Source organism: Strigops habroptila, chromosome 11, assembly GCF_004027225.2.
Source record: "Strigops habroptila isolate Jane chromosome 11, bStrHab1.2.pri, whole genome shotgun sequence".
Lineage (NCBI taxonomy): Eukaryota > Metazoa > Chordata > Aves > Psittaciformes > Psittacidae > Strigops > Strigops habroptila.
Window position 1 is genome coordinate 30,083,934 of NC_046360.1, and position 23,857 is coordinate 30,107,790.

At 40.1% G+C, this 23,857-nt stretch overlaps 1 protein-coding gene across 2 annotated transcripts in view; it reads left to right on the top strand.

Annotated features, from left to right (window-relative positions):
- Positions 1–5,711: 5,711 nt before the first annotated feature.
- SHQ1 (SHQ1, H/ACA ribonucleoprotein assembly factor) overlaps positions 5,712–23,857 on the top strand; it is a 53,450-nt gene continuing 35,304 nt past the window's right edge. Inside the window, exons 1-8 of one of the 2 annotated variants that reach the window (XM_030501824.1) lie at positions 5,712–5,789; positions 6,952–7,026; positions 7,728–7,910; positions 9,175–9,239; positions 10,138–10,260; positions 11,038–11,189; positions 12,807–12,919; positions 14,560–14,687. In XM_030501824.1, the coding sequence (XP_030357684.1) occupies positions 7,768–7,910; positions 9,175–9,239; positions 10,138–10,260; positions 11,038–11,189; positions 12,807–12,919; positions 14,560–14,687 (724 nt within the window). In that variant the 5' untranslated portion in view covers positions 5,712–5,789; positions 6,952–7,026; positions 7,728–7,767. Of the gene's footprint in view, positions 5,790–5,992; positions 6,010–6,951; positions 7,027–7,727; positions 7,911–9,174; positions 9,240–10,137; positions 10,261–11,037; positions 11,190–12,806; positions 12,920–14,559; positions 14,688–23,857 lie in introns of those variants that run through there. The other variant, XM_030501825.1, reaches the window with a different exon arrangement.

Below are 23,857 nucleotides of genomic sequence, written 5' to 3' on the forward strand. Positions count from 1 at the left end.
AGGGGCGGGGCGCGCCCTACCGTACTCTCTGGACTAGCCGCCCCGAGCACTCCGCACGGGCCCAGCACTCGCCCGGTGGCCGCGAAACCTCCGGGACACGGTTCGCGGACGGAGGTAACGGGATGACGGGGGCTTTGTGGAAAATCTCGTTATTTAACAACGCAGTCAGCACGTAGCGTTCACTCGGTAGAGGAGGAGGAACAGCCGGGCAGGGCTCCGGGCCCCCGGCTGCTGCCCCACTGCCTTGCTCGAAGGCACCTCCGAGACCTCTGCTTGTGCAGGTGTGCAGTGGCGCAAAAGCCTAGGTGTGCTCAGGAGGAAAAGATAAGAGAGAAAATTGGTGTCTGAAGCATGTTTCACCCGACTGTGCTAACAGGCAAACTGCTGCCAAGTTTCCCTCGGCCGTGCCACCCTGGTTTATCACCACCTTATGTTCTAGTCTCGTCCCACCTGCTATGAAGGCAGGTTGTGTCACGATGAACTGCGATAGTTGTAGAACTGTGAAGGAATATAAGCATTCACTTACTTTTGGGTGGCTTTGAACTTGTCCTCGTATGACTGAGCTGAGCTGATCTGCTGTCAACATCAGCAGAGACTGCAACACTATGAATTCAACAGAAATAAATCCTTAGGTTCATAACCTGATTTACGACCTTTAAATGTACAGTATGACAGAAATACCAGTATTCTTGGAGTATAAGCTGTGCAAAGAATGGAGACACCAACCTTGGAATGGGGAGACGAGGAATGTGGAGCCTCATGTGTCCCTCACGGTGTTAATACTGGACATGAACTTGACTCTGTGGCTGGTTTCAGCTCCAGGCGCTGCTCCAGGGTGCAGTGACCACACGCTGCTGCACTGCGCTGGAGAAGGGCTGTGGGGCCAATGCCCAGAGTAGTTCCCATCATGTCTCTCACCTCCATGGAGCTGTGCTCTCCACAGTGCTCTTTGATCTGTTAGTTTCAAATAACTGCTCAGTGCTACAACTGTGCTGTGAAGACCACTGCAAGAAGCCACAGTGCTACCTGAGGGAAGCATCACACCTCAGACAGGTAACTGTGCAAAACCTTGAACTTGCAGATCAGGACCCTCCCGAGGTAAGGGCTCAGCAGATTGTATCTCCTGCTGCACAGCCCTACTTTGTAAAGGAAGGTTTACTTCTAGGATAAATCTTCACATAGTTGGTCCTTTCCTACTTAAATGGCACTCCTCTGGCAGCGAAACTGTGCAGCCTGGCCATTCTGTGCTTCTGCCACAGCACGCCTTCGCTCAGGGTATCCCAAAATGTGCTTTACCTTATTATCAATGCAAATGCAATGAATGATTCCCGTTCCAGAATTTCATCCAACTCGGAATCTGAGCAGATGTAAAAATACAGATTACTTCACGCTAAGAGAAAATAGCAATACAAAATGAGAAACTGCAGAAAAACCACACTGCATAAACATATGCTCTTTTCTGAGAATGCACATACTACAGTAAAACCCCACCAGACTTCATACTTCAAAATGAGTACCAGTAGAAACCCCCTGAAACCCTCAAACTGTACAAATGTGTGATTTCATACTGTCAGTAAAATCTCTTTCCTAGATAGATGTGTCAGCAATCACTGCATAAAAATACCATAGTCACTATTATGAAATCTGATTCTAAGGGATTTTTGGAGACTTTTCCCCTTGTTTCTGTGACCCGCTGTAGTATACCACCACCCTACCCACTTGCACCGTTTTCTTTCAAATGAAGTTGTGCAAATCCCAAATCTCCCACGCCATGCCAAATCTCCCATGCATGCTCAAACTAGATCAGTTTCACTGCTGGACTGAAATAGAACCACATTGCACAGCTTCAGATCTGTACTGCTGAATCCATGGCTCTCTCCAAAGTGTTTAACTCTGGCAGCGAAGCAATGGCCTGGCCATGGTGTGCAGCCTTAATACATGAGATACATGTTGAGAAAGTCTTAAAAATTAACCCTTCTTAGTAATTTTTTTTTTTTTAATTGCTATTTCTAGAGTTGTGTAAGAGGGGCTATTTTCTGCAGCAGCCAAGGATTCAAGCAACTTAATGTGAGAGTGAATGACTGAGTTAAAAGAGCTAGGTTCCCTGGAGTGGGGCTGTGACAGACATACACACTGCACAGAGCAGCAGTGTAAAGAAAATGATACCACATACCATCTAGTGAGAAATAAATCTAAGAAATTCATTGTCCTATAACTAAGCTAAAACCCTAGACTAGCAACCAAAGGCATTTATATGCTGCTTCTGGAGTATGAGTGAACAACTCCAAGGGGTCTTAACACACAAGAGACCACAACAGATCCCTGGAAAGCTGTCTGAAAGCCTCGAAGTTGCTTCAGCACAAAGCCCCCTCCTCATTTGCCACAAACACGTGCCATCCCAGGTGTGCCTGCCTGCCTCTGCACTACTCCACAGCCCCAAGAACGCTGGGGTGTAGCAGTGGTGGGTCAGGCTCTCACAGAGGTTTGTTAGGGCCTCTGTGACAGCCACTGGTATTACAGTTTATGTCCTTCAGTCACTAAGAAGCTAAACTATAACTTGATCTCTTACATGCAAACTTTATGTACACCTACTTCAAAGCAATTCAGGCACCTGTCTAGCAGGTAACACCACAAAATGTAACACCAAGAAACACATGGCATATTTGCATCCCTGACCGTTAACAATTCTATCCTAAAGACTGTTGCAGGTTTGATCCTGAATTTATCAAGGCCACCATCCTGTGTCTAGAGACCTGTGTTGTTATGCTTATCTCAAAAAGGCCTTTGTGCTCCAGGATCCTTCCCTCCTCTGGAAAAATCAAATGAGAAGCTTTGGATATTATCTTTGGATAATGAAAACTGCAAAAGAAAAGAGCAAAAATAAAGCTATGAAGATAACATGGTATTATGAACACACAAGCAAAACTGTAAGCAAAACTGTTAAGTATTATAAACTGTTAAGTATTATAGAAAATTAAATCTATGGGGAAAAGAAACTCAGATGAAATGCATTAGATTCAGAGGAATGTTTCAGGTCACTTAGATAAAAGAAGTCAAAACATTTGGTTTTCACTTGTTTTCAAAGTTAAAGGGAAGAACAATATGAATTTTACTTGTGTGCAATGATATCATCTAGTTCCATCGCAGGCAAAGCCCTCAGTTACCATTTACATTGTTCACTTACACTGAATTTCTGCGAAGTGTAAGTCTGACAATTACAGAACTACTGCTAGTTGTTTATAAAAATTATAGCACTAGTAATTCAGATAATGGAAATAGTAACGTATTTCATAACGTATTCCACAGAGAAATACGTTTCTGATTGAAACATACACCTACTCTATTTCCAGTTGTTTCCTGGGTAAATAAACAGTTTTATTCCTATTTTTACTTGTTAAATTAAATGCACATTTTGTATCTGATTACCATTTTTATGTACATGCCCATTATATGTCTACAATACAGTTCATATCATATCCATGGGATTATGCCAGCTTTACTTGTTATCGTTAGCCATGCAGAGTCAATTATGCTTGTCGATTGCAAAGCTTCATGTTTCTACTTTTCAAAGGGACAGCAAGTTTTACTACTTACTTGCCCAGAACATTGTAGATAATGCATGTTCTTTCGTCAGCGCTCCATTAAACATATAGCAGCCAAATTCACTTCTTCATCAGAAATACGCACCAAAAGATGTGGTCTTTCTACATTTCTTCATCACAGTCCAAAAAACCTCAGTATGCTTTTTCCAGAAGAAAGCAATACAAAGTTTTTAGAGATGCTCCTTAATAGTTGACTTGGATGGAAGAATGGCTGATGCACCAGTTTCTTCATTAAAATCAGCATATAAATATTTCTTTTACAATGTAAGTATTACCAGACAAAAAAAGCTGGGAGTTCTTAGACTCTAAAGAAAATAATTCTGAGTCTTGGAAAGGGTCAGTTAGCCAAGAACAAACTCTCTGATGAAACATCTTCCTTATTTTTCATAGACTTCTTGTGCAAATTTGAACTTACCTGCTGAAGATGGTGCCTACTGGTTCATAATTCAGCTTCCTGCCCATATTCTTACTGTAGATTACATTGATAAGGTCCAAAAGTTAAAAAGTTAGTGCTGAAGTTGTCTGGATTTGCATCAAAAGTTTCTGAAGACTTGGTTGAGGCCTTGCTCCAAGTCAAATCAGCATCTGAAATTATATGTCATTAACTTCTTAATATAGATAGAAGAGCACTTTATATGCCAGACGTCTTCAATTTCTGCTTGTAAAAAAGTGGCACACAGGAAAGTTTAGGCCAAATATTAAACTATCTATCAGTTTTAGATCAATGGGGGGAATGATCTGGATCTGTTTTGAAGCAAGTATTTATTTTTTGTGCAGTATTTAAACTGCTGGTTCAGTTCTGTACAAGAATAAAGCTGTTTTCTCATGAAAAGATGTAATTTTCAGTGGATTTCCAGCAACACAAATCAATCTTTATTAGCCTGGAAGATTGTTTTTCCATTAAAAAACCCCAACAAAACCCCAAACCAACCCAAAACCCCCAAACACACTTCATCAGCAGAAGTTACATAATCATGGGTTTTTCCCCTCCAGGAAAAACATTTGAATGCATTTCAAAGGGGGCAGGGAGAGAGTCAGTAGCATTTAAAAATGTAGAGAATTATCTGGAACCAGAATATCTTTCTTGGTCTAATGTCAGAAAAAATCAGATTAATTCTACATTAGGTGCTGTATTTAAAGATAAGTAAATTATGGCTTTTAAACCAACTTTTCTGCTTTTAGCAATTTCTTGAAGTTCTTGTTCTTAATGCCATTTTTCTTTCGATTCATCAGGATGAGCCTCTATTCACATTGTCAATCTTGTTCGCTTTTATCTGCTGCCTTAGAAGAGACTTACATAATCAGGAATTACTATTCCAACAGTGCTCCTGGGGCCACTCTTCTGTTTCCTCTATTCCTGCAGCCCTCCACTTTGATGTATTTTGGTTCTTGAAATCATTTTATCCTTACCACATCAATTTAAATCACATTAGGTCCAAAACTACTTGTATTTACTCAGTTCTTAACTTCATTCTCTCCTCTCCAGAGGCATTTGCTCTCACTGGATGCTTTACTTACACATATACAAGTGTTTCTTATACTTTGAGCTGTGAGATAACACCATCAACTTTCCTGAGCCTGTTATGTTTAAGAAGCAGTATCTGACCGTGTCTGATGCCTACTGCAGCTACCACAAAGGGGGAAAAGCACTAAGGTTATGGAGGCGATCTTCACACTGCAGCACCCCATCCTCTGAGCAGCATTTTGATAGGAGTTGAGGGTTAGGATCTGACCAAATACTACTTTTCGCTCTTGAGATCACCGGATTTCGCTTGAAGCAGAACGTCAAACCCCCGAAACCGTCACTTTTGTTCAAAAACAAAGCCAGATGGGGAGCCCGAAGGGAAGGAGAGTGTCTCCCTGGCTGGCCGCTCCCCGGCCACTACCGGACCATGAGACAGACCAGACCGTGAGGGAGCTCGAGGCTTGGCCAAGCCCGAGGGGCGGGGACGCTCCCACAGCCTCCCCTCGGTCCATTGACCGCTCACTTGCCGGTACCACCCTCTCCCGTCCCTTCCGTTTTTGTTCTCCTCCGAAGGCGGGCAGCGGCCAGAGGGGCGGTCCGTGAGGGAGGAGGTGGCGAGGCCGGGCTGGGGCAGCCCCTCAGGGCGGAGCGAGCTGGTTCCCGCCCCGCCGGCCCTACCTGCGCCTGCGCGGTGGAGGGAGCGGTATGGCGGCGCCCGCGCGGTGAGTGGCGGCAGGGGTATGGCGTGAGCGGAGCGGGGTTCTCCCCGCCGGCAGCCACGCTCTCGGAGCTCTTTCCCCCCTCAGAGGCCTCGGGGGGTGGCTGTAGTTGGCGGCCATCAGCCGTGCTGCGGGTCTGCTGGTGGGGAGCCCGGCTCGTCCCTTCCCTCACCGCGTCCTCTTGGCTTGAGCGGCTTCTCCGCTCGTCCCGGGGTTATTTGGGGTACGGCCGACGGGATTCCTACTTGTGTGCCCCCGGTGCGGCTGGAAAGCCGGCGTTTGACCCAGTTTACCGGGCAGCGGGTCTCATTGTGCCTTACCGTGGTGTCTTTGAGGGAAAGCAGTGTGTTTGTCCCTTTTCCTGTCAGCCCTTAGCTGCAACAGAAATACTTTAGTTCTACTTGCTGTTACTTTTCTCTAGTAAAAGGTTGAGAAGCTTAATTATTTCGGGATACCTGATTTTAGGATGTGGGAAGTGCTGCTTGAATGTTGAATGTTGTGATGTTGTGGAATGGATCTCAGCGGTTCCTAAACTGAGGTCTGTGAAATGCTTGGGATTTGTGTGGGAACTTCCAGATTAGTTTGGGGTCATTAATTAGTGTCCGGGATGCCGAAGGTGCGGCAGTGCTGGGAAGTGGGAACAGCTGTGGGAAAATAAGCATCAGGCTGGCACATCATCCTTGAAGGGTCTAAATGGGGGTTTGTTACTTCTTATCCCGTCTTGTTGGGCAGCGTGTGGTGTCGGAATAGAGGAGAAGAAAGTCCATAGAAATGTGCATCAGGTGTTTTTCAGGCCAGGTATTTCCTATCTAGTTACAACTCAGTAAACACAGGGCAGCTTCTCAGCCTGGAAAGGGTGGAAATATTCCCATGGGATCAAGTGATACAGTGAAATGAGAGTTTAATTTTTTTCATACTTGTCGAATGAGATAGATTAGCCATAGGAAAAAAAAGTGTAATTTGTTAAGTTAGTCTTAATGAAATTGTCTGGATGGGGATATGTTTAATAAAGATAACTGTGAAGGTCAGTGAAAACTAGCTCTTTCCCAGATAATAGTTATGGTTTGCATTTTTTTGGTAGAAATATTTTTGTCTTAAAAAGTTATTTTGCAGTTTTCAAAGGTGTGTGATTCTTTTTAACTGTCTCTCCCCCCCCACCCCCCAGCTGCAATCTAAGTTAAACCTCAGGAATTGTCTTGCATTTAGAAGCTATTGAAGGGTCAGACAAGCTGTATGTCAGGTGAGTGGTACTGTGTAAGTTTCTTCTCTCATGCTAAATATATACACATAGCCCTGTATGTACATATGTATGATTCTGATGGATGTTCATCATAAACTGTCCTTAAAAAACACTTGGTGAAGGAGATGGCAGATATCCTCTAGGGAATTTAATTCCGTTACAGCCACTGTGTTATGTTTTCTTGGACTGAATCTTCAGAAAGAATGTGAGTTTTTTATAATGCTGTTTGGATTTATGAAACCCCTGCAAACTGATCAAAATAGTAAGCATGTTCACACTGGACATCCTGAGTGTGTCAGCAGTTCGTGTTTAAGCTCTTGTGTCATGAGCCTGCTGCAAAGGAGCATTTTTAACTTACTGTGCATTTAACGTAATTATAGACTGCAGTTACAAAAAGCTGACAAGTTCCAGGACTGAATTTAGTGGGTTTCGTATGGCGTGTAATGGGTGCTTTCCTATGCTCCAAGTGTTTGCATTCATTTACTTTCAGTTATTTCATTAAGGAGCAGAGAGGTAGTACCTTCACATTCTTGATAACTTTTTTGTTTTGTTGTTGCTGCTGTTGTGTTTTCTTCTTCAGCTCATAGAAGATAATTTTGTTAGAATCTGAAATGTTCCTCTTACAGAATTTTGAAGAGATACCATTTGCTCTCATAAGTTGGAAACTACAGTAATATTTTCTTGTTATCCTGTTTTGATAGGGCCTCTCGGCTGGTGATTGCTTCTCCTGCTGGATTCATCATGATAACTCCAGCTTTTGAACTGACCCAGGATCCTGACTTTCTTACAATAGTAATCAAAGTGCCTTATGCCAGAGCTTCGGAGTTTGACGTGTATTTTGAAGGGGAAGATTTTAAATTTTATGCTAAGCCATACTTCCTCAGGCAAGTAGTGGAAGGATTTAAACAAAAATTGAACTTCATAAAATAATTCAGTAGAGAATGAACTTCATTTTGGTCCCTTCAGAACATTCCTCATCTGCAGCTTTTACACTGTCAACTGCAAATAACCCATTTCCTGCAAAGAATTGTTTTTATGGATCTGGCCACTTCATTGGTAGGCATTAAGTCATGTTAAAGGGAGTTTAAAGAGATACTTTTATAAATTTACTTTAAAATGGATTATTGTTAAGGATTAATAGATTAAAGATTAATAGATTATTATTATTAAAGAATAGAAATTCTTTACTGTGAGAGCAGTGAGGCACTGGAACAGGTTGCCCAAAGAAGTGGTAAATGCTCCATCCCTGGCAGTGTTCAAAGCCAGGTTGGACAAAGCCTTGGGCAACATGGTCTAGTGTGAGGCGTCTCTGCGCATCACAGAGGGTTGGAACTAGATGATCTTAAGGTCCTTTCCAACCCAAACCATTCTGTGATTCTATGATTAACTGTAAAATGGCAAGACAATTCTGGATGTAAGATGTATAGAGCAAATGTGCATTTTGCCTGTTGAGAGCAACACACGGTATATTTGGTGAAGAATGGATTTTGATGCACTCTTAATAACATAAGACAAAAGGCATGTGAGTGGAAGCAGTAGGAAGTGAGCTTCCAGCTGTATCTTTTCTCTAGATGGAAGACTCCCCACTACTCTGTAGAAAAGGAAGAAGAGGCAATCTCAGTGTGAGAGTGTTAAGAGAACGTTTGGCATGATGAGCTATTAACCTTTCTTATTTTCTATTTCCTGTATTCTTGGACATGCTTCCGCTATGTACATTAGTAGACCACAAGGGATTTTAGTGGACTGGTAGAATGAGTGACTTAGTTATCCTGAATAAGCAGTACAAGAGCTCTTGAGAGTTCTCATATCCTGTCACTGTGGGTTAGCTTAGAGTTTTTAAATTACAGAATCTTCCAAGTGTTGCATATAATGCAAAGGGTGTCATCTCTGTGGTGGTTGTAACCTCACCAGGCCGGGAGCCAGGAGTCACAGATCTCGTAGATGCTGATCTCTTGTGCCAATATTTAGGGAAACAGATTTTGAAGTAAATGGGGATTTAACCGCGTGTCTTCCATTACTATTGAAAGAAGTCATGTAGTTAAGTCCTTTGTGATGGTTTTGGAGTTTGCCTTATGTTTTTATAGGCTGGGACATTAAGTTGTAGAATTAGTCAGGCATTCGGTGATGCATCTCATGTTTTGCTTGTAGGTTGACACTTCCTGGAAGAATTGTAGAAGATGGCAGAGAAAAAGCATCTTATAACACAGACAAAGGTATTCATTAATGTTATTACTGTATATGTCATTAAAAATGCTACTAACTCTCCAATAATTTATGCTTTGCACTGCAATTACATGTAACTTTAGTGAAGTATACAATACTGTAAATAAACGTAAAGTTTCTCCTGTGTTATTTAGTACGAAAAGAATCTTGCTCAGGTTTTATTGTATGTACTCAGGGCATCCTTAAGCTCAAAGGATGTGACCAGAACTGTCCTAATAATGAAAAAATTATGTACACGTCCTTTTCAAGCCCTTTGGGGGCCAGACATGTTACTGTACTAAGATCATTAGTCTAGTAAATCTGCAAAGAAGTCTGGTAGTGCTGAGTAGAAATGAGATAATCCTCAGGCAGTCCCTTGGCTATGTCTTGAGAGAGAAGGCATTAGCCTTTCTCCACACTTCAAGGTGGAAGGTATTTCTGGAATGAAATACATACCTTCTGTAATTAGGTGAAAATTGGTGAAACCCCCCAATAAGACCTATAATTTGCTGCTTGCGAATTATAAAAAAAATAAAAGCATGTAATAAAAGTCTTTATTGCATGCTTGACAAAGACAGTAGATTGTTAAATATAGTTTCCTATGATCTTCTGTTGATTGCTTGATTGATGGAAGGATTAAAAATAAAATGAAGCTTGTATTCTGTTGTTTTGTGTTTATATAAAGTGAGTCAACTCATTAAACATTCTCTTTCTTACTTTATCATTAAAATCTTTGGCTTTTTTGTGAAACTCGTAAACTAAGATTAAAATTGTGCACAGAAATTGATGCATAATAAAATATTACCTGCATGTGTCCTGGTTTCTGTGAGTCTTTCACTAAGGAAAATGCACATTTTTCTTTGTTTAGGATATTTTCATGCAATAACTATTGTCTGACTTTCTTTTAAGGAACTTTCACTATTCGGGTACCTAAGGAGGTCCCTGGCCAGTATTTTGAGGGACTGGACATGCTGACATCTCTTTTAGCACCAAAGAAATTAAGATCAGCAAAACCTTTAGTAGAAGAGATAGGTATGACAAAACAATCCTATTTGTACTAGTGATGCATATGCGTAATGAAATAGTTATAGAATTACTTAGTGATACGTGTAGAAAACTACGGTATTTTTGTTAGTGTCTAGTCCAAGGAAGGAGAAGACTCTGAATAAATCTGAAAGTATAGGTAAGTGTAGAAATAGAAGTATTGTAGGTGATACACGTGTCATCTTAGTTATGTTTACATTTCTCCAAAATGTGCTTAGCTTATGCTCATCCTCTGTAGATCATTATACCCCTCTAGTGGCTGTATCCACCACACACAGTTGAGTCTTCTGCTTTCTACACACTAGCACAACTGGACTTGTAGCTCAAATGGTAGAGGCTAATTAGAACCACAGGTTCTAGTGGACGACTTGGTTAACATCAGTATTTAACAGTCAAGAATGTTTATCTGTGGTTAATTTTTTAATGCTTTTCTTAAATTGTTAATAACATGGCTTTGCTCCTGGTTAGTGTTCTTTCGGCATCAAGTTTTGATCTTGCTGAAGTCAGGGGAACAGTTATTTCAGTCTTTGAGGATGTATAGTTGAGTGTTCCCGGTTTTCATTTTTGAAAGTTGGAGAATCTGGAGTGGAACCTGTGGATTACTGATGTGAGCATCTGTCTGTGTGACCCAGTGTTGTATAACATTTCTTAAAAGATGCAGTAAAATGAGAAAGGCTTATTATGTTATCAGTATTTGCCTTTCTGTTAAAACGTATGTACTTTCTGTGTAATAATTTTCCTTCTCTGATCGTACAATATATACAGCTGCCTCTGCTGAGTTGTCTGAGGAGGAGGAAGAAGAATTTGACTGGGAAATAGAGCAGACGCCTTACAAAGATGGTGCAGAAACCACTCTACCACTACAGTACCGTTATGGCTTTGGGAACTTGCGGTCAGGGGTGTTCCAGCGGCTGCAGGTGGATGTGTTTTTGCCTTTTCCTATCATAAAAGTACTGGGTAACTTTCTTGTTGGGCAGGTTTCCTGGCTTATTCTGTAGTCAGGAGGGAATCATTAGGTAACTGTTCCCTGTTATCCCATTCTGTTGCTGAGAATACTCTGCTTTTGCATGTAGTAGTACAGATAAATCCTTGTTACTGCAGAAGTAGGGGGTGGTCGAGATTGAGTTAATTGTGTAGCAGAGTCAAGAGGCTGCTCTGTCCCTGCAGTAATTTCAGCACTGGAGAAAAGGGCTCAATGGGGTCCTTAGTAAAATTGGGCTCTGGAAGTGTGCTGCCGTCACCAGCACTGCTCAGCTGGCCTGTGAAGGCACAGGGAAAGGCCTCTATGAAGTAGGCCACGTGCCAGGTGAAGAGTTCTGACAAGCTGCAAACAGTCTGCAGGCTGTTAACAGTCTGCTTTAACACTTTTGCATTATATTTGGTGCTGTCTTCTGTTCTGACTTCAAACTCGTTTGACATTAATGTACAATGTATTTCAGACACCATGAATTTTAATTAATTTTTAAGTTAAAGAGAAGTCAAAACCAAACCAAAACCAACAACCAAATGAAAGCTGGCTAATCTATATGGTGGTTGCAGTAAAATTTTTTATCGTTGTGAAATCGGTGGTAATTTTCTCTTTGTACTTTTTATTTTAGACTTTTCTTACAAGACAGTAACTTTTGAAGTGTGCACTCTTCAGGGTGTCTGTCCACCTGGTATCTGTGAGATTTACGAGGGTTATGCTGATGCATTGCAATTTGCTTTTGCAGATTAATTGTTAAGATGGAAGTTTTAAAATGCAGTTACTTTGCTCTTATGTGTTCTGCAGTTTCTTTGATTCATAAATAGGTTGAAGCTAGTCTACAACCTGTAGCATAGTAGGTAGTGTAATAATATTTGCAGTATCCGGTGTTTATTAAAATAGTAAATGATTATTTTTTGTAATGTTCTTACTCTAAGCAATTTAAGTTGTAGCTCCTTAAAGCAACTTAATTAGGTAACTCTAACTTATTACATGAGTTGTAGTATTATCAGGGTTTGGAGCAGAAGGATTGTTATTTATGGAGAATGTATTTACGTGCTATTAGGATGTATACACTGGTTTGTTCCCATGAAATTCATGAAGAAGTACATTTTCCGTCAGCATTAGTGTACCACTACTTAATGATGCTTAAATGATACTGCAGTTGTCCATTAATTAATGTATGGCCACTTCGGATTATGGGAGTGATCTCTAAAGTCACAAAAACAGTATCCATGAGTTTTATCTTGTCTCTGTGGTTGTGTGCTTTTGTTAAACATTGCAGATTTTATCGTAATGCAAAATAACCCTCTGCTTTATGATAAACCAGCCTGAATAGACTTCATAATATCATGAATTCTAAGGAGCTTCAAATAATTGAATTTCTTTGGAATTTTGATGTTTTATTTGCACAATGGAGCATGAATTTAGAAGATCTGAAGGGGAGATTGAAGAGCATCTAGGGATTTCAGTGTAGTAATGCTGATAAGCATCCTTCCTAAACTCTTACTGAATAAATCTTGCATGTGATACATGTGGCCTGGTCCTGTAATTTTTGTTCCATTTACAGGATGAACTCAGCGATGTTATTGACCTTAAGGATCCAGACCAAACTCCTGTAGATGAACGTAGGAGGAAGCGCCTGGCAGCTGAGGCTGCTAAGTTTGAGCCTGATCATTACCTGTGAGTATTGATTTACTTCACCTGGTCAAGTAAAAGTACCTCAATTGAAATAGATTCACTTTTTCTTTTCATAAATGATTGAGTTTAAGATCACTTTGGGAAATAATAGCTTTACATGAAACCTGCTTTACAGCACGATGAGGAAAAGTTCCAAACCAAGACTTCGTGTTTCTTTCTGCTTCATCCCATGAACGTGAAGGTGGAAGTGATTCTTCATGCCTTTCAAGTTTGAGTATTTCAGGTCAAGTTAGGTTCAAAAACTTCCAGATAAGTAAACTAAAGTTAAGCCATGAGCTCTATTAATATAGAGTGATTCCTGCAAGTTGATTTGGTGGAAGAAGAGCATAGTCCCTGGTAGGGAGAATCAGTACTTGTGTTTTGTCGAGGAGAGGTAGGCTTAAACACCCTTTGAGTTGTTTCAGAAGGTATCTTGGCAAGCTGGGAATTTTTCCTGTCAGGTGTTTGAGAGGCAGCTGTATGTGTTTCTGTAGCACATAGAAATTAGAAAAGCCTTCTTGAAACATCACTTGGAAGAACATTTCATTAGAACTGAGGTAGTTCTTAACCTATAATGTGATGCAACTGACAGTAATTGTAAGTTTCCATCTTAGACCCTGTGTTCTGGCTTGGTAGATGAGCTACAAACATTTAGTTTAATGGCTGTGTTTGGTTGCTTCAGAACAGATGATACCAGTCCTTCAGCAGAAATTGTTTTCCTGTGTATCCTGATGAGGGCAGATCTGGGAGAAACAGTGGCAAACAAGTGTTCCGTGCCTCTGAGGAAAACGCACACTGGCTGATATCTTTAAGTTACTTTATAAAGACACTGAAGGAAGGCAACACAAAAATCTGTCAGTGTGAGAGTAAAGCAAATTGTGTCTGTGTTCAGTAGACCGGACAGGTTTTCTGTGAAGGTATTACGAATTTTCCTGCATTTTATTTTTTTTACTTCTCAGTATTTATGTGATTGTTTGGTGTGAAGAAGAAGCTAAAATCAGAGGAGGCTTAGAACTCGCATCACTTAGTACAAATCCTCCCAGAATTACTATATTGACGTTTTTACCACAGTGGCTTTGTGCTGAGGTGGAGGTAATCTTTCTTCCAGAATTCATTCATTCATAACTCTTCTTTTTCCACGTTGCTACACTAGGCAGGCCCTTGTTTACCTAGAAGTCCATCCCCATCCCTCCCTTATCTTTGCCCTTCAGCTGCATACCCTTCTCCAAAGTATATGCAGTTTTTAAGTGGGAGTGCTTCCAAATGCAGTTTGCTGCCTGTGACATTGTCTGAGAATTCTTCTCTTGGGAAGAGAATGTTTTCCTTTAGATACACTCAGAACAAGTCAAATTTGTTCACTTTCGTGTCATGCTGCAAGCTCATCAATTTCCCAGGCTTCTGGGTGGCTCAGGAAAGGTGGAGAAGATAAGGAAGGGATATCATAAGATAGGAGAATATTGTTTGTGCTTTTAATAATGCTTATTTTCTGCTTTTATGTTGAAGAAAATATTTCCAATGTATGGAAAATAGCCTAGAGCCAAGTCAGGTGTATTCTATGCATGCACTAAAATATACCCACATATGCTATAATCTGAAATAAGTAGCACATGACTGGTTTTGGTGTTTTGTTTTCTTTTCCCTAGAGCTGATTTTTTTGAAGACGAAGCTATTCAGCATGTTCTGAAGTACAAACCATGGTGGGTTGATGCTCATAAAAAAATGACAGCCTTGAAGGAGGAAAGTCATCAGGATCAGGACACTCATACAGTTGGTGAGAACATCCATATATACACACTTGTTGCTTGAATGATAATTGCTGCGATGTCATGGTATCTTCTAGGTCATTGTTCTTAAGGGAAAAAATATGGTTTTAACCCTACAATTTTTGGTCTTAACCATTCTTCGTAGGACAGTGTTCTGATACTTCTCCTGTCCTCAAGTAAAAAAAATAGATTCTCTGAGGGACAGCTTCATTCTGAAATCTTTGAGACACTTGTGTGCGGAGCAGTTGGCAGTGTGTTATAAAGTGGTCATTTCATCTTAAGCATTTATCTGTTAGTTGCATAGTGTAGTGTGTGATCTCTCTTTCATCTGCAGAGCAAATTGTGGAGTTAACTGTTCAAAAAGGCTGTTCCAGCATTTCAGGTACCGACGAAGAAAAAGTTCCCTTTTAAGGATTTGCTGTAATCTTTAAGATTTCAAAGGAGATGTGAGTGTCAGTAAGTCGTAGTAATCGAAATCAAATCAAACCTATCCTTGTTTAGTGATTGTAACAGCTAGAAAATGGGTCCTTTGTTGCTGGTGCTTGTCTCCTCTTTTTTTCAGTTTTTTCGAGTAACTGTTCTCCCTTTCCCAGTTGTATTTTCGACGGAAAAAATAGCCAAATCTGGGTTTTGTGCCCAATTCCAAATAAGGTGCGGACACTTCACAGCAAATTTTGCAAGAATGGGCTGTGGAAGATTGTACTAATATCAGCCCTTTATCGCTGATGAGCATGTCTTCTGTGAGGGCGTTTTGTTTTATTGACACAGTAGCACACAAGCTCGTGGCATTTATTACTCTACTGTTATTTTTATGGGTCTTGGAGACTTTTTTCAAAGGAAAATATTTGTCCTTTTGTAAGCTAAAAGGGATGGTTTCAGGTTTAGTAGATGACCTTGTAGCAGTACTATTAACAGATGACTGAGGTTACCTTTCTGTACATGGTGATTGCAGAGAGCATTACAAGTTACTATTATGCATATTCTTTTATTGTCCTTTGTTCATTTCCTGTGTAGTAGGAAAATCCGACATTACTGAAGTAGATAATGATAATCCCTTCACCAGAGGTTCTTAGCAAATATTAGTGCACTAATAATACCTGTGCCTTCACATTTCCTCCAGAACAATGGAATCTGTGTAAATGTTGTGTACTTCACTGTGAATGTAATCTGATCTTCATTACTGGTCTCTTTTCAGCCTCTGAAGCCAGAAATTGTTAATTATATCCACCATAAGCATTTGATTTAAAAAGCATTGGACAAAGGTACAAGAGGCTTGAAAATACAATAAGGAGGGGTTCTTCTGTTTGTTTTCCTCTGTTTACTCCTCAGTAAATGAAACACTGCTAATGTTTGCATGTGTTAAGGAATATAATGAAAAGGAAGAGCTGCTGGATGATATTATCGATAAAGAGTGTTTTTACTCCAAATTGAAATTCTGAAGAAAAATACGCATGTATGTTGCTGGGTTTCAGGGACAACAACAACAGATAAACTACTCAAAGCCTGGCAAGCCTGCAAATGAAAGTTATGCAGAAAATGGAGCTACATAAAGGATCATCTTTCTCTAAACCAGTTGTTATAACAGATGCATTTAATAAGAATGATCAAAAGAATTTAGTCTGACCTTCCTGTGGCTGAATGAAGAGGCTCATGTAGTTTAGTGGATCTTGAGGAAATTTAAGGAACATGAGAGGCCATCTGGGTTATGTTAATGACAACAACCCACCCTTTCCCTTAAAAAGACTTTGGTTTTGGTAAGAGTGTTTGAATGGCAACAGCAGCTGGGGATGGCAAGGGGCAGAATGGGAATCTGAAACTAGTGGAGGTTCTTAAATCTGAGTGAGTTGTGGTGAAAGCAACCGCCATGAGAGGGAGTACAGGTTCTACTTGTAGATCTCTTATGAATGGAATGCAAAAGGGCAGCAAGTCGGTCTGGGTTCTTGGACCTGGAGTCTGACCATCAATAGGATGAGTTACCTGTGGTTGTGTATTGCTTTTATGCTTTGTCCAGTCAATTATGGGTAAAGTCTGGCTAATCTGAGTTACTGGCTAATAAAGTCCAGATAAGGTCTGGCTAATCTGAGTTACAGATTCAGGAATTCTTACCAACTGAATGCAATTTGATTGTGTATCTGCATTAACATGTATTCCAGTATGCATGCTTGATAAGTGGAAGTGACAAGGAAAAGGCACATAAAAGCAACAAGGACCATGCTAATGGAGGACCTTCTTTACTACTTGAGAAATGTTATTTCCACTAGAACTGGGGAGAAGTCTGCATTAAGGCAAGGAATGCCCTACAGCTAGAAGAATGAGGAGGCTGTCATTGGTATTAGAGTGTGCTTCTAGTAAGAAGCCTTTGAACACTAGTGCTTAACTACAAAAAGCCAAAGGGTACTTGAGCACAGAAGCTCTAGGGACACAAACATTGTGTATTGCAGTATGTTTCACGGTGTTTTATGAAGTGGTGTGTGGTGATTCTTTGAGCCTGTGTATGTGTGTACCCCTGTTTGCTTCTGAACCAGTTTAAGGGCATAAAGGAGGAGCGATTGAAACCTTCATGCAGTTTCTTTTTATTGCTTATGGAAAAGAAGCATAAAATGAAGAGTACCCAGATTTCTTTGTCTTCCTGAGTTGCAAATTAATGTTTTCTGTTCAGGAAAGCATCTGAAGTAAGGCAATTTCCATTGTCTTTCATAATGAGGACTTCCAAGCATACAGCTTGTAAAGAGATTTCAAATATTGGGGTGTTTAAAAAATGTACAACTTGATAGGTGTAATATGGCCAACTTGCAGAAATATTGTCTGTCCTGTGTGCAGGAAGGTCGTGTTCTTGATCAAACATGTGCTGCCTGAAGCCGGTCCACAAGAACATGAAAACGGAGATGTTTATCAACTCAGTTTATCAACTGAGATGTTGATGAGATGGAAACAGCTGTCAGATTTGCAGCATCTCGTACTGGGGAAGTCTGCTCCTCTCCAACATGAAATGGTGTATCTTTTTAGAGGGTTGTTAACTGAAGTTAGATAACTGGTAAGACAAAAAGGTAGGAATGGCAATATTAAAGCATTATTGATGGTAGATTACAGCACAGGCTATTGGGACTAAAATTTGACACCTGGTACCTTTAGAGTCCCTGTTTTCTGTGCTTTGTTACTGCTGCCGTTCGGACAGTTCCCACCTACACAGTGTCTGTGGAATCAGGCATGTCCCTGGGAGCTGACTTCTCAAGGTACTATGGGGAAATGTGAGTTTAGTGTGGGCAAGTGACACAAATTAGTGGGTTCTTTAAAAGTATGTTTTCTTATTCAGAAACCCTGAACCAAGAGTATTTTTTGTTTTGCTTCTTCCTTTAGCTAATTTATATTGATGTCCTTTTGGTTTTTATCTTCATTGGTTCCTTGGAATCAAAAACTTGATTACTTTTGTCTTTATAATGCCTTCAGCTACAAAGAGCAATTAGAAATACAGATTGCTTTTTCTCCTGTGGCATTACAATTAACTGCAGGTTTTGTTTGGTTGATACTGTTCTTTCAGTCCTGGTTATTCTCTCTTTTGTGTTTTCATCATCAGGTTTTTGAATGTCTCATTACCAGATCTTTTTCTTTTTGGATCAGTTCTTCTCATTAGCATTTAAAGTCTTCAGCTCTCTTCTGTCCTTGGCTTGAATCTATTTAACCTTTTTTTCCAGCTTGTGTGTATGGTGTGTGTATTTTGTCTTTTTAAAATTCCTTTTATTGCCCTATGTGTTTGTTCTTTGTCTTTTTTTACCTTTTGCTGTGTATTGTCTCTTTCTGCCCTTTGTGGGGGTTTTTGTTTGTTTATTCCCCCCAGGCTTGTTAGCCACCCGGCAGCTGAGAGTATTGCCTTTGCAGTGTGGCCGAGGAACCAGAGGAAATATGAGAGAGCAGGTTTCACCATCGTGTTTGTAGCAAAATACCATTTTTGGAGTGGACATTTTCTAAAGCTGAAAAGCCCAGATTTTGTTCACGCTTACAATGTCTAATGCAAGTAATACTCCACAAAGCTTAACTAATTACACAGCCTTCCCCATGAGGGAAAAAAACTGTTGGAAAGCCCTTGCTTTCTACTGCTGCTGAAGTCTGTGTTACCGTCTTGCTTCTACAGATTCCTGCTGAAAGGTTTTGTGTTTTCTAAGTTGCATTCAACTTAGTGAAAAGTTCATTTTTATTCTACTTTAAATTGCACAACTGTAAAAACTCCTATTTAGGCAACACAATAATTTTCAAAGGCTCAGGCTAACATGTATTTAATTTTACATTGGTATGTTCCAAGAATAATTTATTTTATTTACAGTAACCTATCATGCTTACTAGTGACCATTCTGTCTTTCTGATTTCTTTATAGACTGGGAAGCAGGTTCTTTTTAAAAATCCACCTTTCAGGAGGGCTCTGCTTAAAGATAAACCATTACTTGTAGATTCATAAGTTTAAGATGAATCACCAGATTTCTGCAATTGTTCCGTCTACCTGTTTTACTCAGTTTTCTGGGCCTTTGCGGAATGTGTGCATTCCTGGCACTGTTCTGCTGCAGAGCAAGTATTTTCATGTGAGGAAAGATTGCTGTTTATTCATGCAAAATTCTTAACATACAAATGATAGGTCTCTATTGTAAAGTATCTCAGATTTTAAAAGGCAAGAACAGTAAGACATGGAAGAATGATGTATGGTGTTGATATGGTTTATAGGAACTGCAGATTTCTTAAAGAAAGGCCAGGATGGACAGAGTCTTGGGTAACATGGTCTAGTGTAAGGTGTCTCTGCCCATGGCAGGAGGTTGGAACTAGATGATCTTAAGGTCCTTTCCAACCCAAAGCATTCTATGATTCTATAATAATGACAAAAATTAGTATAAAGGAACTTGCAAGATCCAGGAAAGACTGTTCAAGTCCAGTGACTTTATGGAGAATGCCTGCAGAAAGAACACCAGAATTGGTATGGAGGAAATGTGCTGTAAATATTGATTTGAGAATTAGAGGAAGAAGAGGTATTTGAAGGAGAAAAAATTTGAATGGAAGGATTGTAAAGAAAAGGGAGGGATGAACACACCAGACTTGACTGGTTGTAGTTTAGAGCTAATATAGGTGTGCAGAGGAGGAGAGATTTGTGTTTTTAGGACTCTCAGTTCAATTCCTGAAGAACTGAGGCTCGTCTGATCACAGTTGACACACATGACAGAGCTTTTGGGGATCTCAAAGATGGCAATTTCCTTCAAGTTCCAAAAAAATGGCCCTTGTACAAGGGGAAGTGCTTTTAGTGGATCTTCAATGCCATCTTTTTAGGTGTTGTTTAGTCCATACAGGAAGATGTTATTGGCGTGTCAGCGCTATGGAAAGTGTCGATAACCTTTCACACCTTACCAGTTAGCAACAAATTCAAACACAGATCAGTAGAAAATTGGCTTCATTAGTTCAGTTGCTTGTTTAAGTTCACAGTATTGTTACCAGGTGGTTTTGAGGCGGTATCCAGCACTGGGAAATGCTGATCCTAAGCAAAGCCTTTGGGTGTCTTTCTAGGCAGAGTAGTGCTGCCTTTCCTATTTTAATGTCTTAGGAAGAGCTTGTAAAGAGCAGACTCATGTTTGCTACTTATTAAAAGCGATAGCTAACTTTTATTTGTTCCCTGCTGACTAGTCTCCTTTATCTGGTGTTGCTGAGCCCTTAACTTGCAGGGATAGAATTACGTATTTAAAAACCTTAATATTGCGACATAATATTTTACAAAAAAAGAAAAAAAAGGAGGGGGTATTTCTGCTCAGTTATTTGAGGGGGCTCTGGAATTCACAACTTGGCTTGACAGGACCATAAGCCAAGGCTCTGCTTTCACCAGAAGGCTGGACCAGCTGATTATCCTGGCTCCTTCCTGACCTATCCTTTGCTGTAATTTTCTGAGTCTGACCACTAAGTCAGCTCTCTGTCCAGATAGCACATTTTATCTAAGTGCCCCTAACACATTTAGAACCATGTCATAGTAATCTTGAGACACGAATCTTACACTGGCTTGATTTAAGTGTTGTTATCGGCTGGGTAAAACATCAGTAAGAGCATAACAAAACACCCTCTGGCTGTCAGACCTCATTCTCCCTTTTAGAGATTAAACTGTACTTCATTGACAGTTGGGTACTGAAGGGCAATTTGAAATATGTTTAACATGAGGAATGGCCAGTTCAGAGTAAGTGGAGGAGATGATTAAAAAGTAAGGCTAATCTCTGTTGTATCATCTATCAGTAATTTTGGATGTGAGATTAATTTGTCTGATTCCTTTAGACATGCGTATATTAATACACTGTTATACTGTGGCTAGAAGGAGCATGATTTTGGCGCTGACAAATGTACAAAACATTTAAAAATAAATCTTAGGGAGAACTTGCAAATTCAGTACTTGATAAGTAGCAGCAGATGCTGCTTTGCACTAGTCTGATATTGTTGTACAGATACTGTTAAAACATTGATAACGCAAGTGTACAAAAATGAGCAGGCTTAATTAATATAGCAGAAAATGCAATTTTACAATTTTACTTGTTAGTCTTATAGTATGTACTTGTATTTTTGAATTGGGAAAACAAAGTAGGTGGTGGTTTTGGCATGTTAATAATGAGTTTCAGGCCTGGATAATTTACTATTCAAAAACTTTAAGGAATGGATAGGTACCTATTTGTAAAATTGAAGTGTTTTCTCCAGAGAGAGGATTTGGATCTAGAATACCAACCATATTGCGGTGAGTTAATGAACATCTTGTAACATTTACCTTTGGAGTTGTCTAGTCTACATCTTGATGCTGCTCTCTAGTAGACGTGCAGTTTCTGTGTTTATGGTCCAGTTATGGTATGATGCTTCAGAAAGTTTGCATTTTAGACGAATAAAACTTCATCTCCTATGTTTGGTGAACTTCACTTGGAGTTGTTTTGCTTTCTGTTTATAAGGAATGTACGGATCACATGTACATATTCCTTTACAATGTGGATTTTAGGGAATCTAGCAAATACTTGTTAGTAAAACTTTAAAAATTCCATCTTTGTAACAAACTTCATTACTGTAGTCATCAGAAGTGATTTTAAGTGTTATGACTGATCGGCTGTAGTGGTCTTTGCTAACAAACTTTTGGCTGTTCGGTTCTCATAATTTCTTTCACATCTTTGGCTTCAGTTTCACCTCTCCTCTTTTGTGCTTCTCTTGAGGGTGAAAGTGCCATTTTGCATGTACTTGTGTAGTAAATTGTGTTGTGTTCCAGGAGAGGGTTTTCTAGTGGAAGCTTGCTGAAATTGGAAATGCCTTTTTTCTTTCCAATTGGACCTTCTAACAGTAAATGTCCTGTTGTGATACCTTATTAAACCCACCCTACTGTAGCAACTTACAAAGTAGTTTGATGTTGTGTTTTTCAAATGTGCTACAACATTGCGCGTATCGTTTTATGAATAATTTTAATGTGAATGATAGAGGTGACTTGCAGAAGAATCAGTGTGATTTAAGGACTTCTAAAACAATTGCTGATAGAACATAGATAAATCATCTGTATTTGTGATGTAAGGGGTAATACTGAACCGCATTGCATTACCAGGAAAACAGAGTTAAAACTGCTGTAGTCTTGCTAAATTGTCACTTTGTACAAGATTATAGCAAGTGGGAGAGATTGGCTTTCTCAAGATGATATAAAAGTTGGAATTTCTTTTTGTGGGAGCTTATAAATAAATGTAGACTGGCTTGACTCCAGAGAAATGTTTAGCTCACAAGAACTTTCCATCGACATTTAAATCAAGTATTTCATGTTTATGAAGCTGGTAGAAACATTCTGAAAGTTCATAAAGAAGAAACATTCAACAATGTTTTTCCTAATTCATAACTTTATGTCTTGAGATGAGGTGTGTGCATATGTACGTGCCGTTGGCATCACAGACATTTGTTTCAAAACACATCATAAAATTAGAAAGCTTGTAGAAAGCTCCTGGGATAAAGAACATCAAATGTCTTAAAGGCAGACTGTATCCCTGAGCATGTGGATTGTGTAAAACAATGATGAGCAATGTTTGAGGAGAAGTATCTATAAGCATGCATGCAATCATCATCCTTATGATAGAGAAATGGGCAAGGGCTGTAAAAAGGAACTTGGTTTACTAAGAGTTGTAACCCTTTTTTTGTCTGTAACCCACACTGTAACATCCCACAATCCCCCAGGGTTTTAGCTGCCTGTGTCCCAGGGTCCAGGGCTCTGGATTCTGGGTTGCACCCAACTGTGTGACCTTGGCTCCTGCTGCTGGGAAGGAGCTGTGAGAAAGTCTGCAGGAAAACAGGAACAGTACAATTACAGGTAGGGTTGTTGAGACAGGATCATTAGTAGCTCAAGGATTCCACGGGTAAATACCAATGTGGAACATATAAAAGCCTAAATCGGCAAAACAGGGAATCAAGTTGGGGCAGGAATTGTTGAGTTTTTAGGTCAAGATGTTAATGCTGATGAAGCTAGTGGAAGATGGCAGCTCAGCAAGACTCAAGGATCTCTCTCAGAACCACAAAGGCTGACCCTTCCCAGCTGCCTGCCAGTCTAGCAAGGACTCCTCAGGTGCTTTATCAGGGTGCTGACCATGTTAATACTTAGTATCCACATCCTCAGCTTAGCGTGTTAACCATTAATTGGTTTACACTTTAAAGTTTGTACATCTTGCCAGCAGCTTTTCTCTGGCCTTAGGTGAGTGTGCTGTAACATAGTGACTCAAGCGGTAGTGAAGTATAACTGAAGAGATATTTCAGTGTTAACTGTAAGGTTTTGGTTTTGCACCCCCCCCCCCCCCGAACAAATAATTAAAATTCAATGGCTTAAGGATACATCATGTACCTACTCCCGGCACTTAGGGTTTCTTTTAGAAGTGTGACACAAGTGTTGTATTAGGCTTGTTCCTGTCCTTAGAGAAATCTCCTTCAGTCATGGTATTTTAAACTCAGACTGGTTCCAGTGTTACTGGTGCCTGAAGAAATTGTGGAGTGTGACTTCCTCAATGCAGCAAAGCATCAGCTGTCAAGCTAGTAACATGTGTCTCTTGTCAAGTCACCATGTGCCTGTAACTTTCTTCTGTGGTGTGGCCAAAATGCACTCGCTACATCTGTCCTATTCAGTGAATCAGAGCCTGCTGACATGGAATGCTTGCGCTCCATGCAGCCTGGC